The sequence below is a fragment of the Triticum dicoccoides genome, chromosome 6B (assembly GCF_002162155.2).
Source record: "Triticum dicoccoides isolate Atlit2015 ecotype Zavitan chromosome 6B, WEW_v2.0, whole genome shotgun sequence".
Taxonomy (NCBI): Eukaryota; Viridiplantae; Streptophyta; class Magnoliopsida; order Poales; family Poaceae; genus Triticum; species Triticum dicoccoides.
This window is the reverse complement of record NC_041391.1, coordinates 42,743,035-42,761,248: the sequence shown is the minus strand read 5'-3', so window position 1 is coordinate 42,761,248 and position 18,214 is coordinate 42,743,035. Positions and strand designations below refer to the sequence as shown.

Sequence of the window (18,214 nt, the reverse complement as noted above, 5' to 3'; positions counted from 1 at the left end):
CTCTCCCTCCGGTAAAAGGAAAAAGGGGGGGGGGGGCGAATCCAACTAGGAGTCCAAGTGGGACTCCTCCCACTTGGCGCGCCTAGGGACGGCCTCCTCTCCCTCCCTCCTTTATATAAGGGGGGGTGAGGGAGTCCTGGACTAGGGGGTGTCCGGATAGCCGAACTATCATCATCGGCCGGATTCCAAGACTATGAAGATACAAGATTGAAGACTTCATCCCGTGTCCGGATGGGACTTTCCTTGGCGTGGAAGGCAAGCTTGGCGATACGGATATGTAGATCTCCTACCATTGTAACCGACTCTATGTAACCCTAGCCCTCTCCGATGTCTATATAAACCGGATGGCTTTAGTCCGTAGGACGAACAACAATCATACCATAGGCTAGCTTCTAGGGTTTAGCCTCCTTGATCTCGTGGTAGATCTACTCTTGTAACACACATCATCAATATTAATCAAGCAGGACGTAGGGTTTTACCTCCATCAAGAGGGCCCGAACCTGGGTAAAACATCGTGTCCCTTGTCTCCTGTTACCATCCGCCTAGACGCACAGTTCGGGACCCCCTACCCGAGATCCGCCGGTTTTGACACCGACATTGGTGCTTTCATTGAGAGTTCCTCTATGTCGTCACCGATAGGCTCGATGGCTTCTTCGATCATCATCAACGACGCAGTCCAGGGTGAGACCTTCCTCCCCGGACAGATCTTCGTATTCGGCGGCTTTGCACTGCGGGCCAATTCGCTTGGCCATCTGGAGCAGATCGAAAGCTATGCCCCTGGCCGTCAGGACAGATTTGGAAGTTTGAACTTCACGTCTGACATCCGCGGGGACCTGATCCTCGATGGATTCGAGCCACAGCCGAGCGTGCCGCACTGTCGCGACGAGCATGATTTAGCTCTGTAGCCGGATAGTATCCTGGAGGCCGCACTCGAGTCCGCTCCGATCTTCAATTCGGAGCCGGCTGTGCAGATCGAGCACGGATGGCTAGACACCGCCTAGGGGGCTGCAACCTCTACGGCGATAGAGCCGAACACTGATCTTGTCCCTCATGAAGCCCGTGACTCCGAGGAGCCGGACTCCTCGCCGGACTCCGAGCCTCCCGCGCCCCCTCCAAGCGAATCCAGTTGGGCGCCGATCGTGGAGTTCACCGCCGCGGACATCTTTCAACATTCACCTTTCGGCGACATCTTGAGTTCGCTAAAGTATCTCTCGTTATAAGGAGAGCCTTGGTCGGACTGCGGTCAGGATGGTCGGGATGCGGACGAGAAGAAATTCAACGCCCACCCACCACCCATTTAGTAGCCACTGTCAACGATCTAACCGACATGCTAGACTTCGACTCCAAAGACATCGACGGTATGGACGACGATGCCGGAGACGACCAAGAACCACCGCCTATCGGGCACTGGAAAGCCACCCCAACTCACGACGTATACATGGTGGATACACCAAAAGGAAGCGATAATGAGGAACAACGGGACATGGCGAAGGATAACTCCCCCAACAAACAACCAAAACGGCGACGCAAGCGCCGCCCGAAGTCTCGCCTCGATAAAAATGGCACCCATACGGACCCGGCCCTAGAGCAGGGCGAAGCAGTGGACGGCGAACATGCCACCAAGCAACCATCCGAATATGATGAACTGGACAAACAACCCATCCCCGGCGAAAACAAGAGCCTAGACAACCTCACGCCGAACACATCACCAGAGCATAAGAACCTTCATAAAAGGCTCGTCGCTACTGCAAGAAGTTTGAAGAAGCAAAAGCGGAAGCTCAAAACAGCGGAGGACGCACTCAGAATGAGATGGAGAAAAGTACTCAATACCGCAGATAAATATGGCGCTAGTCGCCAGGCAAAAAGCTACCCGAAGCGCAAGCTGTTGCCCGAATTTGACGAGGAGGCCTTAGAGCCCCCACAGTCAAAAAAGAAAGAGGTCGCCTAGCCGGATAGACGACCAGATGACAGGCTAAGAGCAGCAAGGGGCGCCGCACACAAGTCGGCACACGATCAACATAAAGATCCTCGGAAAAAGGATGACCCGGTCAAGTCTATCTATGGGCCAAAAAAGAAGACTCCAGGAAGCAACACAACCCGCCGAGCGTTTGAAGACAACGGCACACCCAAATACAGGGGCGCCGCACACCCACTATGTTTCACCGACGAGGTACTGGATCATGAATTTCCAGCGGGATTCAAACCCGTAAACATAGAGGCATACGACGGAACAACAGACCCCGGAGTATGGATTGAGGATTATATTCTACACATACATATGGCCAGAGGAAACGATCTCCATGCCATAAAATACCTACCCCTCAAGCGCAAAGGGCCAGCTCGGCATTGGCTCAAAAGCCTCCCAAAAAATACCATTGGAAGTTGGAAAGAGCTCGAGGATGCGTTTCGAGCAAATTTTCAGGGGACTTATGTCCGCCCTCCGGATGCAGACGATTTAAGTCACATAACTCAACAGCCCGAAGAGTCAGCACGCAAATTCTGGAACAGGTTCCTCACCAAAAAGAACCAAATAGTCGACTGTCCGGACACCGAAGCCTTAGCAGCCTTTAAGCACAACGTCCAAGACGAATGGCTCACCAGACACCTCGGCCAGGAAAAACCAAGAACAATGGCCGCACTAACAAGCCTCATGACCCGCTTTTGCGCGGGGGAAGACAGCTGGCTGGCTAGATGCAGCACCAGCGACCCGAGTACATCCGAAGTAAGGGATGGAAATGGGAAATCACGACGCAGAAAAGATCAGCGCCGGAATAAGGAAAATGGCCCAAATAGCACGGCGGTCAACGCCGGATTCAAAAGCTCTCGGCCGAATAATAAAACACTGCCCCTCAAGGACAGCAGCGACGAGCTATCCAACCTAAACAAAATTTTGGATAGGCTATGTCAAATACATAGTACCTCCGGGAAGCCTGCAAACCATACCCACAGAGATTGTTGGGTCTTCAAGCAGTCCGGCCGACTTAACGCCGAACGCAAGGGGCTCGACACACTAAGCGAAGACGACGACGAACCCCACAAGTAGCACGCCAGAAAACAGAAGACTTTCCCACTAGAAGTTAAAACAGTGAACTCACTTCATGTGATAACACGAAAACACAGTGCGGCACCTGCCATACCAGGACACCGTCCGCAGAATGGGGATAGACCCTACCAAAATTTGCCGTAGCAGCACTTCCTTCAAAGGAGTGACGCCAGGCCTTTAAGCCAATTGTATAGGCTCTATGCCACTAGAAGTTGTGTTCGGTTCATCCGACAACCTCCGTCACGAAAAGCTCACTCTCCATATCGCCCCATCTAACAGTGGCCCTCAAACACTACTGGGACGGCATAATCTCATTAAAGAGTAACTCCGAGTGTTCCTCGACCACGGAGAACGTGAGGCCGCCTTGACAGCCACACACTAATCCGGCCTTGTAGGTCAAAGCCCCTAAAGACAGGTCATTCAGACCTCGGACACGGTTAGGCGAGTCCGGCGCAAATAAACAAGGGGCTTCCCAGCCGCATACCCCTTTACAAGGGGCCACGCGTATAAACAACGAGAGCCAATAAAGCTCAACTTTATTCATCTTCCAAATTATACTTTATTTTAAATACAACTTTTGCACGATATTTCTTCCAAACTAAGTACTTCTCTTTTACAGATGAAGCACGTGCTACACCCGTCCAGGATACAGCACAACGGAGACACAGGCGCAGACGTGCAGCAGGGACCCGTTGCAAGGATTCTTTTCAGATTAAGACCCTGCGTAAACCTTTCTTATTGTCTGTTGTTGATACATATCCCCCAGTTTTCTACCATAACCGAGGAGGAGGCTGGCGTTTTGGCATCGGCCGCGTCAGAAGTTCCCGCCTGTACCTGGACACTAGGGGCTTAGGGCATTGTTCTGCCCGGTATCATAAAGACCGAACACCTCAGGGAGTGTTCGGCGTCTCGAGTTAGGCCTTATATGCATCAGCTCCGAATCATGTCTTTGGTCAAATGTTGGGTTTGCCTGGCTCCTGTGTTTTGCTGCCTTACGTTCCGCTCCATCGGCTAACGCGGCACCAGGAGAACTACTGCGATTGTGCACCGGTTCGGCCGGGTGAGCACCTCAGTAGAGAGAGCCAAAAACTGTCTGTCATGATATAGCGAGAGACTGGTCAACCACTCGATCGACTATTGGAATGTTTAGAATTCCTCCGCTTTGATGAAGGACCGCTTCCCGGTCAGGCACATACGCACCCCGAGTTCGGAGAGTGCGGTGCCTCTAGGGGCTATATAGTAGCCCCACCATCGAGCTCCTATGGCTAAGTGAAAGTGATAAAGCATTATAGTCCGGTTGCCTAGTTTGCTATGCTATCACCTCCTTCAAAGGACCAAGACGTTGGATTAAGTGTGAAAAAGCGCTTTTCTTTTTTGCAAACACCCCCGCACCATGTGCGTGGGGGCTGAAGCCAAAGACTGCAACTTTCAGGTTATTCATACATATACGGTCGCACGGGAGATAGTTCCATACTTGAACGCACAAGTATAAAAAGCCGTTGCATTATAAACATTATCTCAGAAATCATACATGTCATTTAAACATAACATCTTTCGAGCATTGCGACTCTATTAAACGAGCGCCCTGCAGGACTTCCTCAAAATAGTGCTCGGCAGGTAATCGGCTTTTGTCCGAACCCCGGGATGCAACAGCGGTGGCATCCATCTCCGCCCAGTATGTTTTCACACGGGCGAGAGTCATCCGTGCACCTTCTATGCATGCCGACCGCTTCATCGCCTTGATATGCGGCACCGCCCCAAGGAATTGCTGTAACAAGCCAAAATAACTCTTCGGCTTGGGCCTTTCTGGCCACAGATGAGCGACCACATCCATCATGGCAAGTCCGGACAATCTATTCAGCTCAGCCCACTCAGCCAGCCGATCAGCCAACAGGAGTGGACGCTCCGGACTATGGAATTGAGACCAGAAAAGCTCTTCCATTTCGTGATCCTTCTGGCTTCGGAAGTGCACGACTGCGTCCGCCGCACTCGCCGCCAAATCCAGATAAGGATCCTCCGCACCACACAGTTGGCTCAACTGAGCATACTTCGGATCCGTAAACTTCCTACGCAATAGAAAGGGCTTTCCAGCCGCAATGTCTCTGGCCTGACGCAGTTCCTCCTTCATAGCCCGCATTGCACCACGGGCATCCTTGGCTTCGGCGGCGGCCTTCTTCAGGTCCTCTTGCTCCTCTCAGCGTTCTGTTTCAAGAACCTCATAGCGGTCGGTAGCATCTTTTAATTTCGCGGCCATTCCGGCCATCTCCTCCCTGCTTCGGCAGTGAGCAGCCTTTTCGGCTTTTAGCTCTTCCGCTGCCTTCGAGGCAGCCGCATCACTTTTCTTGGCTTGCTCCTTGGCTCGAGCAAGCTCTGCTCGAAGGTCTTCCACAGCAGCAGCGCCATCTGCATCAAGCATACAAATTGTAAGGAACGGGCATCAGCTCCCTTACTAGGCAACCGCGGAGCAACGACCTACCTTGCGACTCGTTAAGTCATTTATTGACTAGCGCGATGTCCGCATCCGCAACATCGAGTTGCCTCTTCAGTTCGGCAACTCCATCAGTCCGGCTGGCCACCGAACGTTCCGCCACCTGCATAGGAAAGGTGACATTCTATGACTGAGATTATGATCCTTGGCACGCTATCGCTTTCGACAGCATACCAAGTCTCAGGGGCTACTATCTATACAGGGCGCACTCCATGTGCAAAACTGTCAAAATGTATGTCATTTTTTGCGTACCTCAAACCCCGTCAGCAAACTTCCGACGGCCTCATACAACCCGCTTTCGGTGGATGAGATCCTCTCAACCACCATACTCATTAAAGTGCGGTGATCTTCTGAGATAGACGCCCTCTTGAGCAAATCCTGCAGCTCCACCGGCCGTACTCCAATGGGTGCCGAACTCTCCGGCCCCGCCGGACTTGGGGAGACCCTCCGTGACGACACCTCAGGGTCGTCCGCCCCACCCGATGGGGCGGCAGATGGAGGCGTCTCGCTCTCCATCATCTCCGGACGAAGGTCCCCCGAAAATGAGCTCTGCTGAGATGGGCTGAGATCCGAACTACAAGGTCAAAACTTCGGTTACCTTTGGAAATAATACAGGAGCATCCCCTATTACAAAATTCCCCCTTTTTTACTTACGGCTCGCTGGAGGGCTGACTCCTCTGGGGAGACTGTGCGGCCGGGGCTCTTCCCGGCGCAGGACCTTCCGACGCAGATTTCCTTCCCCGCTTTGAGGCCTTGTCCTCCGGGTCTTCGGAAGCGGTCCTCTTCTCCCCCTGGAAGGAGGGATTCTCGATTCCCCCCTTATTGAAGGCCTCCTTGGCAGAGGTGGTAGTTTTCCTGTGCCCCCCTTCGCTCTCCTCCGAAGGCGCAAACTCCAACATTTTGACTAACACGGGATCCGACGTGGTCTCAGGGAGGGGGGCCGGACACCGTATCAGTTTTGCTTGCGCTATCCACTCATGTCCAAGGGATAGCTGGTTAAAAGGCAAACCCATGATAAATAAATGGACAATATGTCCGGACACAGGGCTACTTACTTGAGTATCCGGGCAATTGCAGCTTAGGCCAGCGTCCTCGGTCAAGTCCGGACGCATCTCTTGCGATCTGAAGAACAGTTTGTACATCTCCGCGGGTGTCAAACCCATGAAGTGTTGGAGAGCTCGTGGCCCCTCTGGATTAAATTCCTACAGGCGGAGGGGGCGATGTTTGCAGGGCAGAAGGCGCCGGATCAGCATAACCTGTGCCACTACGACCAGATTAATCTCCCTTTCTTGGAGGCCTCGAATCCGGTCCTACAACAGGGGTACGTCTTTGGACGGCCCCCAGTTAAGCCCCTTGTTGACCCATGACGTCAGCCGTTGTGGAGGGCCCGAGCGGAAGACAGGCGGCGGCCTCTGCCTGCTACCCTTGGGAGCGGTGATATAGAAACAATCCTGTTGCCACAAGCCGAGCTCCTCCTGAAAAGAGCCCTCGGGCCAGGGAGCATCGGCCCTCTTGCTTATAACCGCCCCGCCGCACTCTGCCTGACGCCCCTCAATCATCTTCAGCTCCAGGTTGAAGGTTTTGAGCCACAAGCCGAAGTGAGGGGTAGTGCGGAGGAAGGCTTCACAGACGACAATGAATGATGAGATGTGGAGGATGGACTCCGGAGCCAAGTCATGGAATTCCAGCCCATAGTAAAACATGAGCCCCCTCATGAAGGGATCCATCGGGAAGCCTAAACCCCGACGGAGGTGAGACACAAACACGACGCTCTCGCCGGGCTCAGGAGTAGGAATGACTTGCCCTCGGGCAGGTAACCTATGCGAAATCTCGTAGGTCAAGTACCTGGCGTCTCTCAGCTTTAGCATGTCTTCTTCCGTGACGGAAGAGGGCATCCACCAGCCTCGTAGGTCGGAGCCGGGCATTGTCGAAGGTCGAAGGTACCCGAATCTGGAGCCCTGGGTGTTGGAACTCGGGGCGAGGGGCGGATTCAATTGAGGATTGAAGAAAAAGAACGGGCCTTGGTCTCATTATAAAGAGGAAGAATACCAAGAGCCGTCCCCGTGACTGTTTGGAACCCGCCTTCGGTGGAGGGGGCGTGGCAACGGGCGCGGTTGGGTTACCCACGTCCGTATTTATGAGAATCCCGGAATAAGGGGAACACGACCTCTGCTTCGGCAAGACGTGCCAAGGAAACCGCTTCGCTAAACACGCTGAGGTGGAACAATAAAAACGATTCAAGTAAAGGCTTGGTAGTGGTGTGACGTCACGCCACCAAATACGTCAGCAGATTGAACTTGTGTAAATATTATTCTCTCTACGGTGGTGCGTGGAATTTATTTTGCAGAGCCGGACACTATCCTGGTGTTCACAATCTTCCATAAATTATTCGGAGGAGGAACCCGCCTTGCAATGCCGAAGACAATATGCGCGCCGGACTCGTTGTAATTGAAGCCTGGTTCAGGGGCTACTGAGGGAGTCCTGGACTAGGGGGTGTCCGGATAGCCGAACTATCATCATCGGCCGGACTCCAAGACTATGAAGATACAAGATTGAAGACTTCGTTCCGTGTCCGGATGGGACTTTCCTTGGCGTGGAAGGCAAGCGATACGGATATGTAGATCTCCTACCATTGTAACCGACTCTGCGTAACCCTAGCCCTCTCCGGTGTCTATATAAACCGGATGGCTTTAGTCCGTAGGACGAACAACAATCATACCATAGGCTAGCTTCTAGGGTTTAGCCTCCTTGATCTCGTGGTAGATCTACTCTTGTAACACACATCATCAATATTTATCAAGCAGGACGTAGGGTTTTACCTCCATCAAGAGGGCCCGAACCTGGGTAAAACATCGTGTCCCTTGTCTCCTGTTACCATCCGCCTAGACGCACAGTTCGGGACCCCTACCCGAGATCCGCCGGTTTTGACACCGACAGGGGGCTATGAGACACAACATTTTCTCTTAGCGGTGTGCGGCGCCCTCCTCCACAGTTTACGCCTCTGGTCATATTCTCGCAGTGCTTAGGCGAAGCCCTGTGCGGATCACATCACCATCACCGTCACCACGCCGTCATGCTGACGGAACTCATCTACTCCTTCGACCCTCTGCTGCATCAAGAGCTCGAGGGACATCATCGCGCTGAACGTGTGCAAAACTTGGAGGTGCCGTACGTTCGGTGCTTGATCGGTTGAATCGAGAAGATGTTCAACTACATCAACTGAGTTAAGCTAACACTTCCGCTTTCGATCTATGAGGGTACGTGGACACACTCTCCCCCTCTCATTGCTATGCATCTCCAGATAGATCTTGCGTGAGCGTAGGATTTTTTTTTTGAAATTGCATGCTATGTTTCCCAACACTAACTTCTCGGCATGACAACAACTACACCGCTACCCTTGCGCTTGGCGAAACTGCCGAGTGGGCCCAGCGAGCACCCTGTTCTCTTGCGCTCGAGCTGGGCGTCGTGACAAGTCCATTAACGTGACCATCGCGCTTCTTGGTGTCTTTGAAAAACATATCCAACTGAATAATGAAAACCGCCACCCCTCAAATTGGTAACGCCCGCTAGCTTCCGGCGTGACGACAATTCAACCATTGACCTTGCGCATCGGCCAAATTGTCGAGTAGGCCCATAGAGCCCCCCCTGTTTTCTCTCACTCGAGATGGGCATCACGATAAGCCCATTCACACGATCGTCACGCTGTATCTATATCCTTTCTTAAATTTGAGAAAGTTAACGTTGGTTGACTAATAGGCTCTTGACGTGACCACAACTACGCTATCGACCCCATGCATCTTGGAAATGTGGCTCATTAATGGATTTTCTTTATAGTCTCTGTCCACATGACATCGTATATTCTCTCACGTGTCATAAAGTGGATAATTTTAAATTTAAGAAAGATAACGCGCGCTAACTTCTTGGCATGACGACAACTACACGCTGCCCTTGCTCTTGGCAAAACTGCCGAGTGGGCCCAGTGAGCTCCCTTTTGTCTCGCGTTCGAGCTGGGCGTCGCGACAAGTCCATTTATGCGATCATCGCACTTCTTGGCATCTTTAAAAACCATATCCAGTTGAATAATCAAAACCGCCATGCCTCAAATTTGTAACGCTCGCTAGCTTCTTGGCGTGACAACAATTGGACCACTGACCTTGCGCATCGGTGAAACTGCCGAGTGGGCCCTTCAACCCCCCATGTTTTCTCGCGCTCGAGCTGGGCATCGCGACAAACCCATTCACACGATCATCACGCTGTATCTATATCCTTTCTTAAATTTGAGAAAGTTAGCGTTGGTTGACTAATAAGCTCTTGGCGTGACGACAACTACGCTATTGATCTCGCGCATCTTGGAAATGTGGCTCGTTAATGGATTTTCTTTATAGTCTCTGTCTACGTGGCATCATATATTCTCTCACGTGTCGTAAAGTGGATAATTTTAAATTTAAGAAAGTCAACGCGCGCTAACTTCTTGGCATAACGACAACTACACGCTCCTTGCTCTTGGCAAAACTGCCAAGTGGGCCCAGCGTTTCCCATTTTCTCTCGTGTTCGAGCTGGGCGTCGCGACAAGTCCATTTATGCGATCATCGCCCTTCTTGGTGTCTTTCAAAACCATATCCAGTTGAATAACCAAAACCGCCATGCCACAAATTGGTAACACTCGCTAGCTTCTTGGCATGACGACAATTGGACCACTGCCCTTGCGCATCGGCGAAACTGCCGAGTGGGCCCATCAAGCCCCCCAGTTTTCTCGCGCTCGAGCTGGGTGTTGCGAGAAGTACATTCACACGATTGTCCCACTATATATATGCCCTTTTTTAAATTTCAGAGAGTTAACACTGGTTGACTAATAGGCTCTTGGCGTGAGAGCAACTACGCTATTGACCTCGCGAATCTTGGAAACTAGATCGGGATCGCGCCCTGGCGCGAGGGTGCCGGTCCAAACGTGTTTGGTCAAGTAGTGAATGCTTAGCCAGTAGCAATACATGTATATCATATGTATTCATATATGGTAATAATACAGTGAAAGAGAAACATTCAAACGTGATATAAGCGAGACATAATACCACTCAGTACCAGCATGAAACTATTAAGGCATAATCAATCTCAGTTCGTTCATTAGATTAAAAAAAGTCACTCGACAGGAAGCTCGAAATAAAAAACGCAGCCATTCGATACGATGGTTAATAACAAAAGTGATATAATATGAGAAAGTTATCGGAGCAGAAACATAATAAAGAAGAAGCAACTAAGCATGTTAACAAATATGACCAAATGAAACACCCTCAAGGTGAAGACAATTATTGATCTAGTGAACCATAATGTATACGTGCCTTCCACTACCCTCAGAATTGTTACAGGGAACCTCACATGGATCCTGGCACACTTGTATAAATTTCTCTCATGCAAAGTGTCTAAAACATGTCTATGACCTCATTAGGCACCATCTTGTTGGCATGATTTCCCTATAGAAGAGCACACATGTATACTCTTGATAGGGCCATCATCGAAGCAACCCTGCTGATACCATAGCCTGGAGATTCGCAGGTAGATGTGCTGGTTCCACACGGCTGAGAAAATGCCAGATAAGTCGACAAAATTGTACAGAAGCAGAGGGGGTTGGATAATCTATGGCACATATGAAAGAAAAACCAGTTTTGGCACAAGTTTTAGGTAAGAATGATACTTGGACAGTAAATAAAAAACAACTGATTAGAGTTATTTCTCAGTTTAGATAGAATGGAAAGAACCAATGATTGTTTACATATAGCAGAATTATGTCTGAGTTCAGATAAAAAAGAAATAGGCACCGATTGTTTCCATATAGCAGAATAAATGCTAGGTGAGTAATTTGTTGATGCCAAAATAACATAATTAGATACATATCCATAATTAGTTAAAACCATTGAAAGAAATCATATATAGTATAAGCTGGAAGACATAGTACGTCAAATCGGAAGGAGAAGCACTCTAGATAACATCCATTGATTTGATAATCAGCAACATCAATATAAATGAGACCAATCTTTAACCGTAGTGTCCTATACAGCACCCAGAAAACACAATTAGCTTACTATACCTATATAACTTTCTTGGAGAGGTCGAACGAGAGAAAGATGAAGGGTACCTGAATAATGGGGACGAGATCGCTTCTCTGGTGTGCCCCCGCTCCGGTCAAACCACAAGACAACCCTCCGCCACGGCATGGACCGAACTGCAAAATATCTAGAAACATCAATAGTCATCTTTAGTTCAGCTAGGTTGATATATGGCAATGGGAATCAAATAAGTTGTGTGTCTAGTATGCATCAGTATTTAGTAGTCAACTTTTTCTGCAACACTAAAGAAACTGAACTTCTAGTAAATTTTTCTCACCACCAAAGATCAATGCACTTTTTAAAAAATATCAATTTAGAAACCAAATGCATCACCAGCAAGATATAAACATATGGTTTAATATAAATATATATGGCCTGTTTGGATGCTGCCCTAGCCAACCCTGCCAGTCACAGGGGCACCAAAATTTTGGTAGAGCAATCGGCCGCCTGCTTCTCACCAAATAACTGGCGTGGAATTGAACTGAGATGTGGAGCTAGCCTGGGCACGCCAAAGAATTGGCATCCATCCAAACGCTTAGCGACCACTCAGTCAACGACCAATTTTTTGGCACGGCGGCTCTGGGATCAAATCCAAACAGGCCCATAACAGAGCAACAAAGAAATTGTCCGCTGGGATTGAGCTGACCTAATGATAGGGCAAGATGATTTCCATATCGGATATGCAAAGCCCACAAAACTTAAACCGAGATTTAAGTGCCCAGATGCAATATCATGCATAGTTCTAGATAATGAACAATAACGGAGAGATTGATGAAAGTCTAGGTTCCACTTGTTCTTCAGAAACCAAGAACAAAATGTACAAAATAACATAATAATATTTTTTTCCCTTTGTAACAGGTTACGCCATACGAATTCTGCATCATGCCAGTTCTGAATATGGCAGGGAGCTTTAATATATCAATTAGCTGAGGCATAGGTTGCATTTGCCTAATATATGAAGTATGTCAGATGTTAATAGATTAAGTAAATTACTTAGTACCATGGATTTCGGTGGTGAAAAACATAAAACACTCTATGTATACTGAATGTTTAATTAGACAAATTCAAACTATTATTCAAAATGTTACAGCCAAAAATAGTGTACCCAAGCAAAAAATCAGTGGCACTGAGATGCATGGTGACATCTTCTTACTGGCCTCCTTTCCAAAAGAAGTTCAATAAGCACTACACTAATAGACCAACTGAACATGAAAGACACAAACATCGCGAAAACTAAAAAAAATGCTATATACTTTCTATCTCCTATAGGACACTGATTTATGATGACAGAAATCCGAGGGTGAGCCCTTGTCGTTAAGTAAAACTATATATTTTCTATAAAAATTCCTGCAAGAGTAAATTAATAACATCCTTGCCTTCAAGTGAACCCAACAGTTTGGTGGACATATCAGAGGCGAGGGAAGAGAGAGTAAACAGAACATACATGCATTTTATTTCCTTCACAATTTGTGCTTTCATGCATAAAGAAACAATGACTGTCGTTAGACTATCACAAAGAAACTCCAAGAAAATTAAACTGTAACAGTAGGAGACTGGAAACTAAAGAGGGAATATGTTGAGGCAACCTCTATACAGTAGGAGGGATTAGCTAAATTCTGTTGCTTGTAAAAGAACTACCATAATGTGACTGGCATTGATCATTCACATGATCAAGTCATGTGTGTACCAAGACAAAATCAAATACATGGTACCGGCACATTGATGCATAAAACAAAAAGATTCCTTGCCTATTGGCATTACAGACCACGATTCCGCTAACAAAAGAGATGCAAAATTGGCATTGCAGATCACAACTCCGCTCACTAAAATAATCAAGGGAAGTACAAAGAACATACACACACAGAGACACACACACACACACAGCATATTTGGGCTTAGTACAGCAGCAGAAACCAGAAGGAACAATAATAAAAACAGAGCATATTTGGGATTGATGAAGATTGCTCACCTTCTCCAGGAAGAACAGGCGGTCGATGAACTGCGTGGAAACCTCGTCCAGCTCCACAACATCGGTGACCTGCAGCGGTCAGAGAGAGGGATGGTGAGCAGAAGCAGCGCGAGATTGACGGGGAGAGGAGTCCTGCGTCTTTAATCGAACGTGTCTCACCTTGAGGTCCTCGACGTCTCCGCAGCCTGTACTCTAAAGCAAGCTCGGCACAGGCACAATTTGCAAGATCACGGGCATGAAATGAACGCCCAAAAGAGAGTGCAGCAACAACAGAAAGAAACGCTAAAAGGGAACATAGAGCAGAAACCAACCCAAAATGCAAGCAAGAATTTTTAAAAGGGAACATAGAGCAGCATGAGCATGAGGCATAGAAAAATGGGGTCACCTTAAGATCAAGAATCAGTGGCTCTCTCTCTCTCAGTTCAAATCAGAAGGAAAGAACCACTATTATTGATACCACTATTATTGATTAGAGTTATTTGTAATTAGGCAAAGCACTACAACACTGGATCCTAAGCAACAGCTGAGGCATACAAAACTACAAGTGTTTGTTCTTTTCATAAATAAACAACCTTTAGTATCTCAACCAGAACCAAAGCAAAACAAAAATCATGGTTAAGTAACCAACAAAGGAAGAATGAACCTTTTTTGAATTTTAAAGTAGCAAGACATGAAAAGTTCTTTATTGCCTTCAATACTACACACATTAGGGGAGGTAGTTGCAGTTCTATTGCATAGTGGGCTCAGATTCACCTTTCCTCGATCATATAACCTACCCCCATCATCTCTTATCACCAGATTAATCTGTTTATACAGTAGAGCTGCCCTGGTTATCACTCAACAAGAATGACCATCCAAGGACAGAACAATAAGTATCACAGGATCAAAAAGGATTCTAGAGACAAGAGGGAGGATCCAACTTGATACCCACAGGTGCCTTGATTGCTCAAAGGCACACTTATTTCAGCGACGGTTAATCATCATCTCCCTAGCAAGGATGGCTTCCGACCGATGGGGCACGTGCGAATAAAAAGGGTTCAGGGTTCAATGCATATGGGCTCAGATTTGCCTTTCCTCATCATATAATCTACCCTCATCATCTCTTATCACCAGATCAATCTGTTTATACAGTGGAGCTGCCCTGGTTATCACTCAATAAGAATGACCATCCAAAAGACAGAACAATAAGTATCACAGGATAAAAAAGGATTCTAGAGACAAGAGGGAGGACCCAACTTGATACCCACGGCTAATCATCATCGCCCTAGCAAGAATGGCTTCCGACCGATGTGGCACGTGATTCAAACGCGGTGGGGCAGGCTATTTACGCGTGGTGGCACGGTCGAGGCGAAACTGTTCATTGCAACAGTAACTATTTTTTATCCGACGGACAAGGTCATTCCAGGGCTCGATCCGACGGCTCAGATCGCATCAAGCAACCAGATCCAACAGCCAAGAATGCCAAGCGGCTGAGGAGGCTGGAGGATGACCGGCATCCTAGAGCAACTGCTTAAACCATTGAGTACAAAAGTCATTCATGCCAACCACAAAAAGGAAATAATCTGCAATGCAAGGCTAATATGATTATTAGTACTTGTTTTGTAGAATCATTTTGAGCATAACAAATAATTTACCCGTTTTAACGGGGCATGTCACTGTCCTGTAAAAGAATTTAGGTGACCAGGAGCCTCACACACATTCATAGGGGCGAACTAATTGAACAAGAACTATCACAAGCAGAATACCTATGTTAGTAAGCTGAATGCACATGCGTAGTTCATCCTAATCAGGATAGAAAACACACATACTCTCTCTGTAAACTTTTATAAGAGCGTTTAGATCACTACAGTAGTGACCTAAACGCTCTTATATCTGTTTACAGAGGGAGTATAATTTACATAATTAAGTCTGCTAGGATAAGGCACTGCAAAGTAGAGCATCAGTATACACCATATAAGTTACATAATTTAATTTTCTAGGACCGACGGATTGCATAGTAGAGTATCAGTACATATATCATATAATGTACATAATTAAGTCTGGTAGGACAAGGTGCTGCATAGCAGAGCATTGATTGCATCGCAGAAGGCAGTATACTAACTTACTAAGACGGGGGACTGAAAGTGCCTAACAATCATTCAGATAGCCGCATTGCAGAAGGCAATATACTAAGACAGTGAACTGAAAGTACCAAACGATCATTCAGATAGCCATGATAATGAGGAGCTAACACTGGATTAGTAATCATTGTGTACCAGGTTGTCCGCAGAGCAATTTCCCTCACTGTCAAAGATATAATCATCCAAAGAGCTCATGTAAGGCACATGTTCATCTTGTTCTACTGCAGGAGGAAACCAGATGTGAAATCGCTTGTTCATATTAAGAGTAAAACTCTCAATGAACTATCAAAGACTTTCAAGTGCTCCAAAGATCTGCACACAACTGGAAAGAAAAAAAATGATTGCTAGAGATTATCTACTTGTGCATGGCTACCAAAATCATTGCTTCTTTTGTTAGATATTATAATCCGAAAGTCTCCATCCACATTCAGTATAATGTCAGTGTCATCTACAAATATGCGCATTCTGACAAGGATACAAATCTATGGCAGCACATCGACACGAAATAAATATACTAAAAGACTAAATTAATGGGGTTAACTAAGGCAATGGAAAACTCCGCCTATGTCTTCTAGGCATAGCCGGTCCCAAGCCCGGGTAAAGAAGGAGGGTTGTGATAGGCTTGGCGAGCCAACGTAAAAACTAGCCAGTCCCATGGGTATGAAACCCATTTGAGCGAGAGTAGTACTAGGATGGGTGACCTCCTGGGAAGTCCTCGTGAAAGGGTTTCATACCTAAGGGTTGTGGTAGGCTTGGCAAGCCAACGCAAAAACTAGCCAGTCTTTTGGGTATGAAACCCATTTGGGCGAGAATAGTACTAGGATGGGTGACCTCCTGGGAAGTCCTCGTGAAAGGCTTTCATATCTAGCCTACCCCAACTTGTTTGGGATAAAAGGCTTCGTAAGTAAGTAAGTAAACTAAGGCAATGGAAATTAAACGATGAACATGATTATATTGAAAGCTCAAATTAATGGAAGAAGACTATATCAAATGTTGTAAGTAGGATCAATTAGTTCATCATATCATTATATCAAGAGCATACACACTGGAAAATCATCTAAAAGGTTGATGCCAACAAAAGAGGATACACAGTGTAGAAGGCTGAGGCCAACAAAAGAGGGTCCTGGCACAATAAATAGCAATAGAACCAACCGACGATCCTGGAAAGAAGAGTATATACTAAATTTTCAGGCAATGAAATAGAGTCACATTTGCAATAATTGTCCACAGTTTAATTGATCATAATCCACCACATTCTTGACACTAAACAAATTCATAACCGCTAGTTTCCGAAATATGATGTTGTGAATATAATTAACCTTCATAAGAAAAGGAATAACTTCTGACCAAGAAATAGCTCACGACCACTACTCTCCATCACCACTATGAATCCACCCAAGAAATAGCTCAAGGATTAATTGGTACAGTTTCAGATGACATGTTTTATTTTCACCTTTCTATCTAAACTGTACCAAAACGTGATTTTGCTTCAAACGTGATGAGTCAAAACATGATGCCATATGAAACTTAAGCATCCAGAGAGATGTGGGGTAGATGGGGGAAGGGAAGCTCACCACGTTGGTCTGTAGAAGATGTGACTGGACTGCTCTGTCCGCTGTATATTTGTTGATATATATTTAGATTCAAAGGTGTTTGGTGCTGGATGTTGACCTGGTGCTGCTGCTCCACCTCCTCTTCTCTAGCCGCTGTACCATCTACACCCGCAGCTTCTCCATGGATGGGACCCCTTCCTTCCTTGACACAAGCAGGGTAGAGGCTGACTGCCTGCACATCGCACATACGCATCAGAGAAAGAAGAAAGAAAACCAGAGGAAGAAGAAGAAGAGAAACGAGGGGAGGAGGGATCTGACCTAGGGCGCAAGACCGATAGCGCGAGGGCGAGCAGAGGCTACGGGTCGAGCACTCTGCAGGGTCGGAGCAGGAGGGCTCGGGAGCCGCCGCCGTGCCCGGGGACGAGCTCGCGGACGGGGAGGGCAGGCGCCCACTCGCCGTCGCGCAGCACCGCGGCGTGGTCGGAGGAGAGGAGACGCGGGACGGCGCAGCACGCCACCTTGCCCTGCTGCTGCTCCTCCCCGCTGCCGCCGCCGTCGTGCTCCTCGTCCTCCCTCCGCTTTTGCTCATCGTCGTTGGGGAGGGAGGGGGCTTTGCTGCGGTGGGTCTGGCCGCCGACGGCGCGGGGAGGCGGGCGGCGGCGGCGGCGGCGGTGATGTGGGCGGGAGGAGAGGAGGCGTGCGGGAGGGGAGGCGAGGGGAGGGGAGGGGAACGAGAGAGAGGGAGAGGAGGCGCGCGGGAGGGGGAGGGGAGCCGGCTAGGGTTGCCTCCACGGGAGCCGACTCTTTTATACCCTGGGCGAGTGAAATGACGAAAATGCCACCGACGGCAGGCTATTTACGCGTGGTGGCACGGTCGAGGTGAAACTGTTCATTGCAACAGTAACTTTTTTTTATCCGACGGACGAGGTCATTCCAGGGC

At 48.1% G+C, this 18,214-nt stretch overlaps 1 protein-coding gene and 1 long non-coding RNA gene across 3 annotated transcripts; both read right to left on the bottom strand.

Annotated features, from left to right (window-relative positions):
* Positions 1 to 10,824: 10,824 nt before the first annotated feature.
* Positions 10,825 to 14,218, bottom strand: LOC119324808. 2 transcript variants are annotated; one of them, XM_037598576.1, is made up of 4 exons: positions 13,761 to 14,218; positions 13,602 to 13,670; positions 11,662 to 11,748; positions 10,825 to 11,575 (listed from the first exon to the last, which is right to left on the bottom strand). In XM_037598576.1, the coding sequence occupies exons 1-4, from the start codon at positions 13,945 to 13,947 to the stop codon at positions 11,562 to 11,564; spliced, it is 357 nt and encodes a 118-aa protein (XP_037454473.1). In that variant the 5' UTR covers positions 13,948 to 14,218; the 3' UTR covers positions 10,825 to 11,561. The 2 variants fall into 2 exon arrangements, with proteins under 2 accessions (XP_037454473.1, XP_037454472.1); XM_037598575.1 differs by having other exon boundaries at positions 10,825 to 11,104.
* A 587-nt stretch (positions 14,219 to 14,805) lies between these two features.
* LOC119324761 lies at positions 14,806 to 17,988 on the bottom strand. Its single transcript, XR_005157156.1, has 3 exons — positions 17,593 to 17,988; positions 17,296 to 17,506; positions 14,806 to 15,942 (listed from the first exon to the last, which is right to left on the bottom strand). It is a non-coding gene; the product is annotated as an uncharacterized LOC119324761 (long non-coding RNA).
* Positions 17,989 to 18,214: the final 226 nt, after the last annotated feature.

Excerpts from the sequence above, each read along its gene's own strand:
- LOC119324808 (XM_037598575.1), bottom strand. The coding sequence starts at position 13,947 with ATGTTCCCTTTTAAAAATTCTTGCTTGCATTTTGGGTTGGTTTCTGCT. Across the intron at positions 13,671-13,760 it reads GAGACGTCGAGGACCTCAAG|GTCACCGATGTTGTGGAGCT; the intron begins GTGAGACACGTT and ends TGACCGCTGCAG. Across the intron at positions 11,105-11,661 it reads ATCTCGTCCCCATTATTCAG|CCGTGTGGAACCAGCACATC; the intron begins GTACCCTTCATC and ends GCATTTTCTCAG.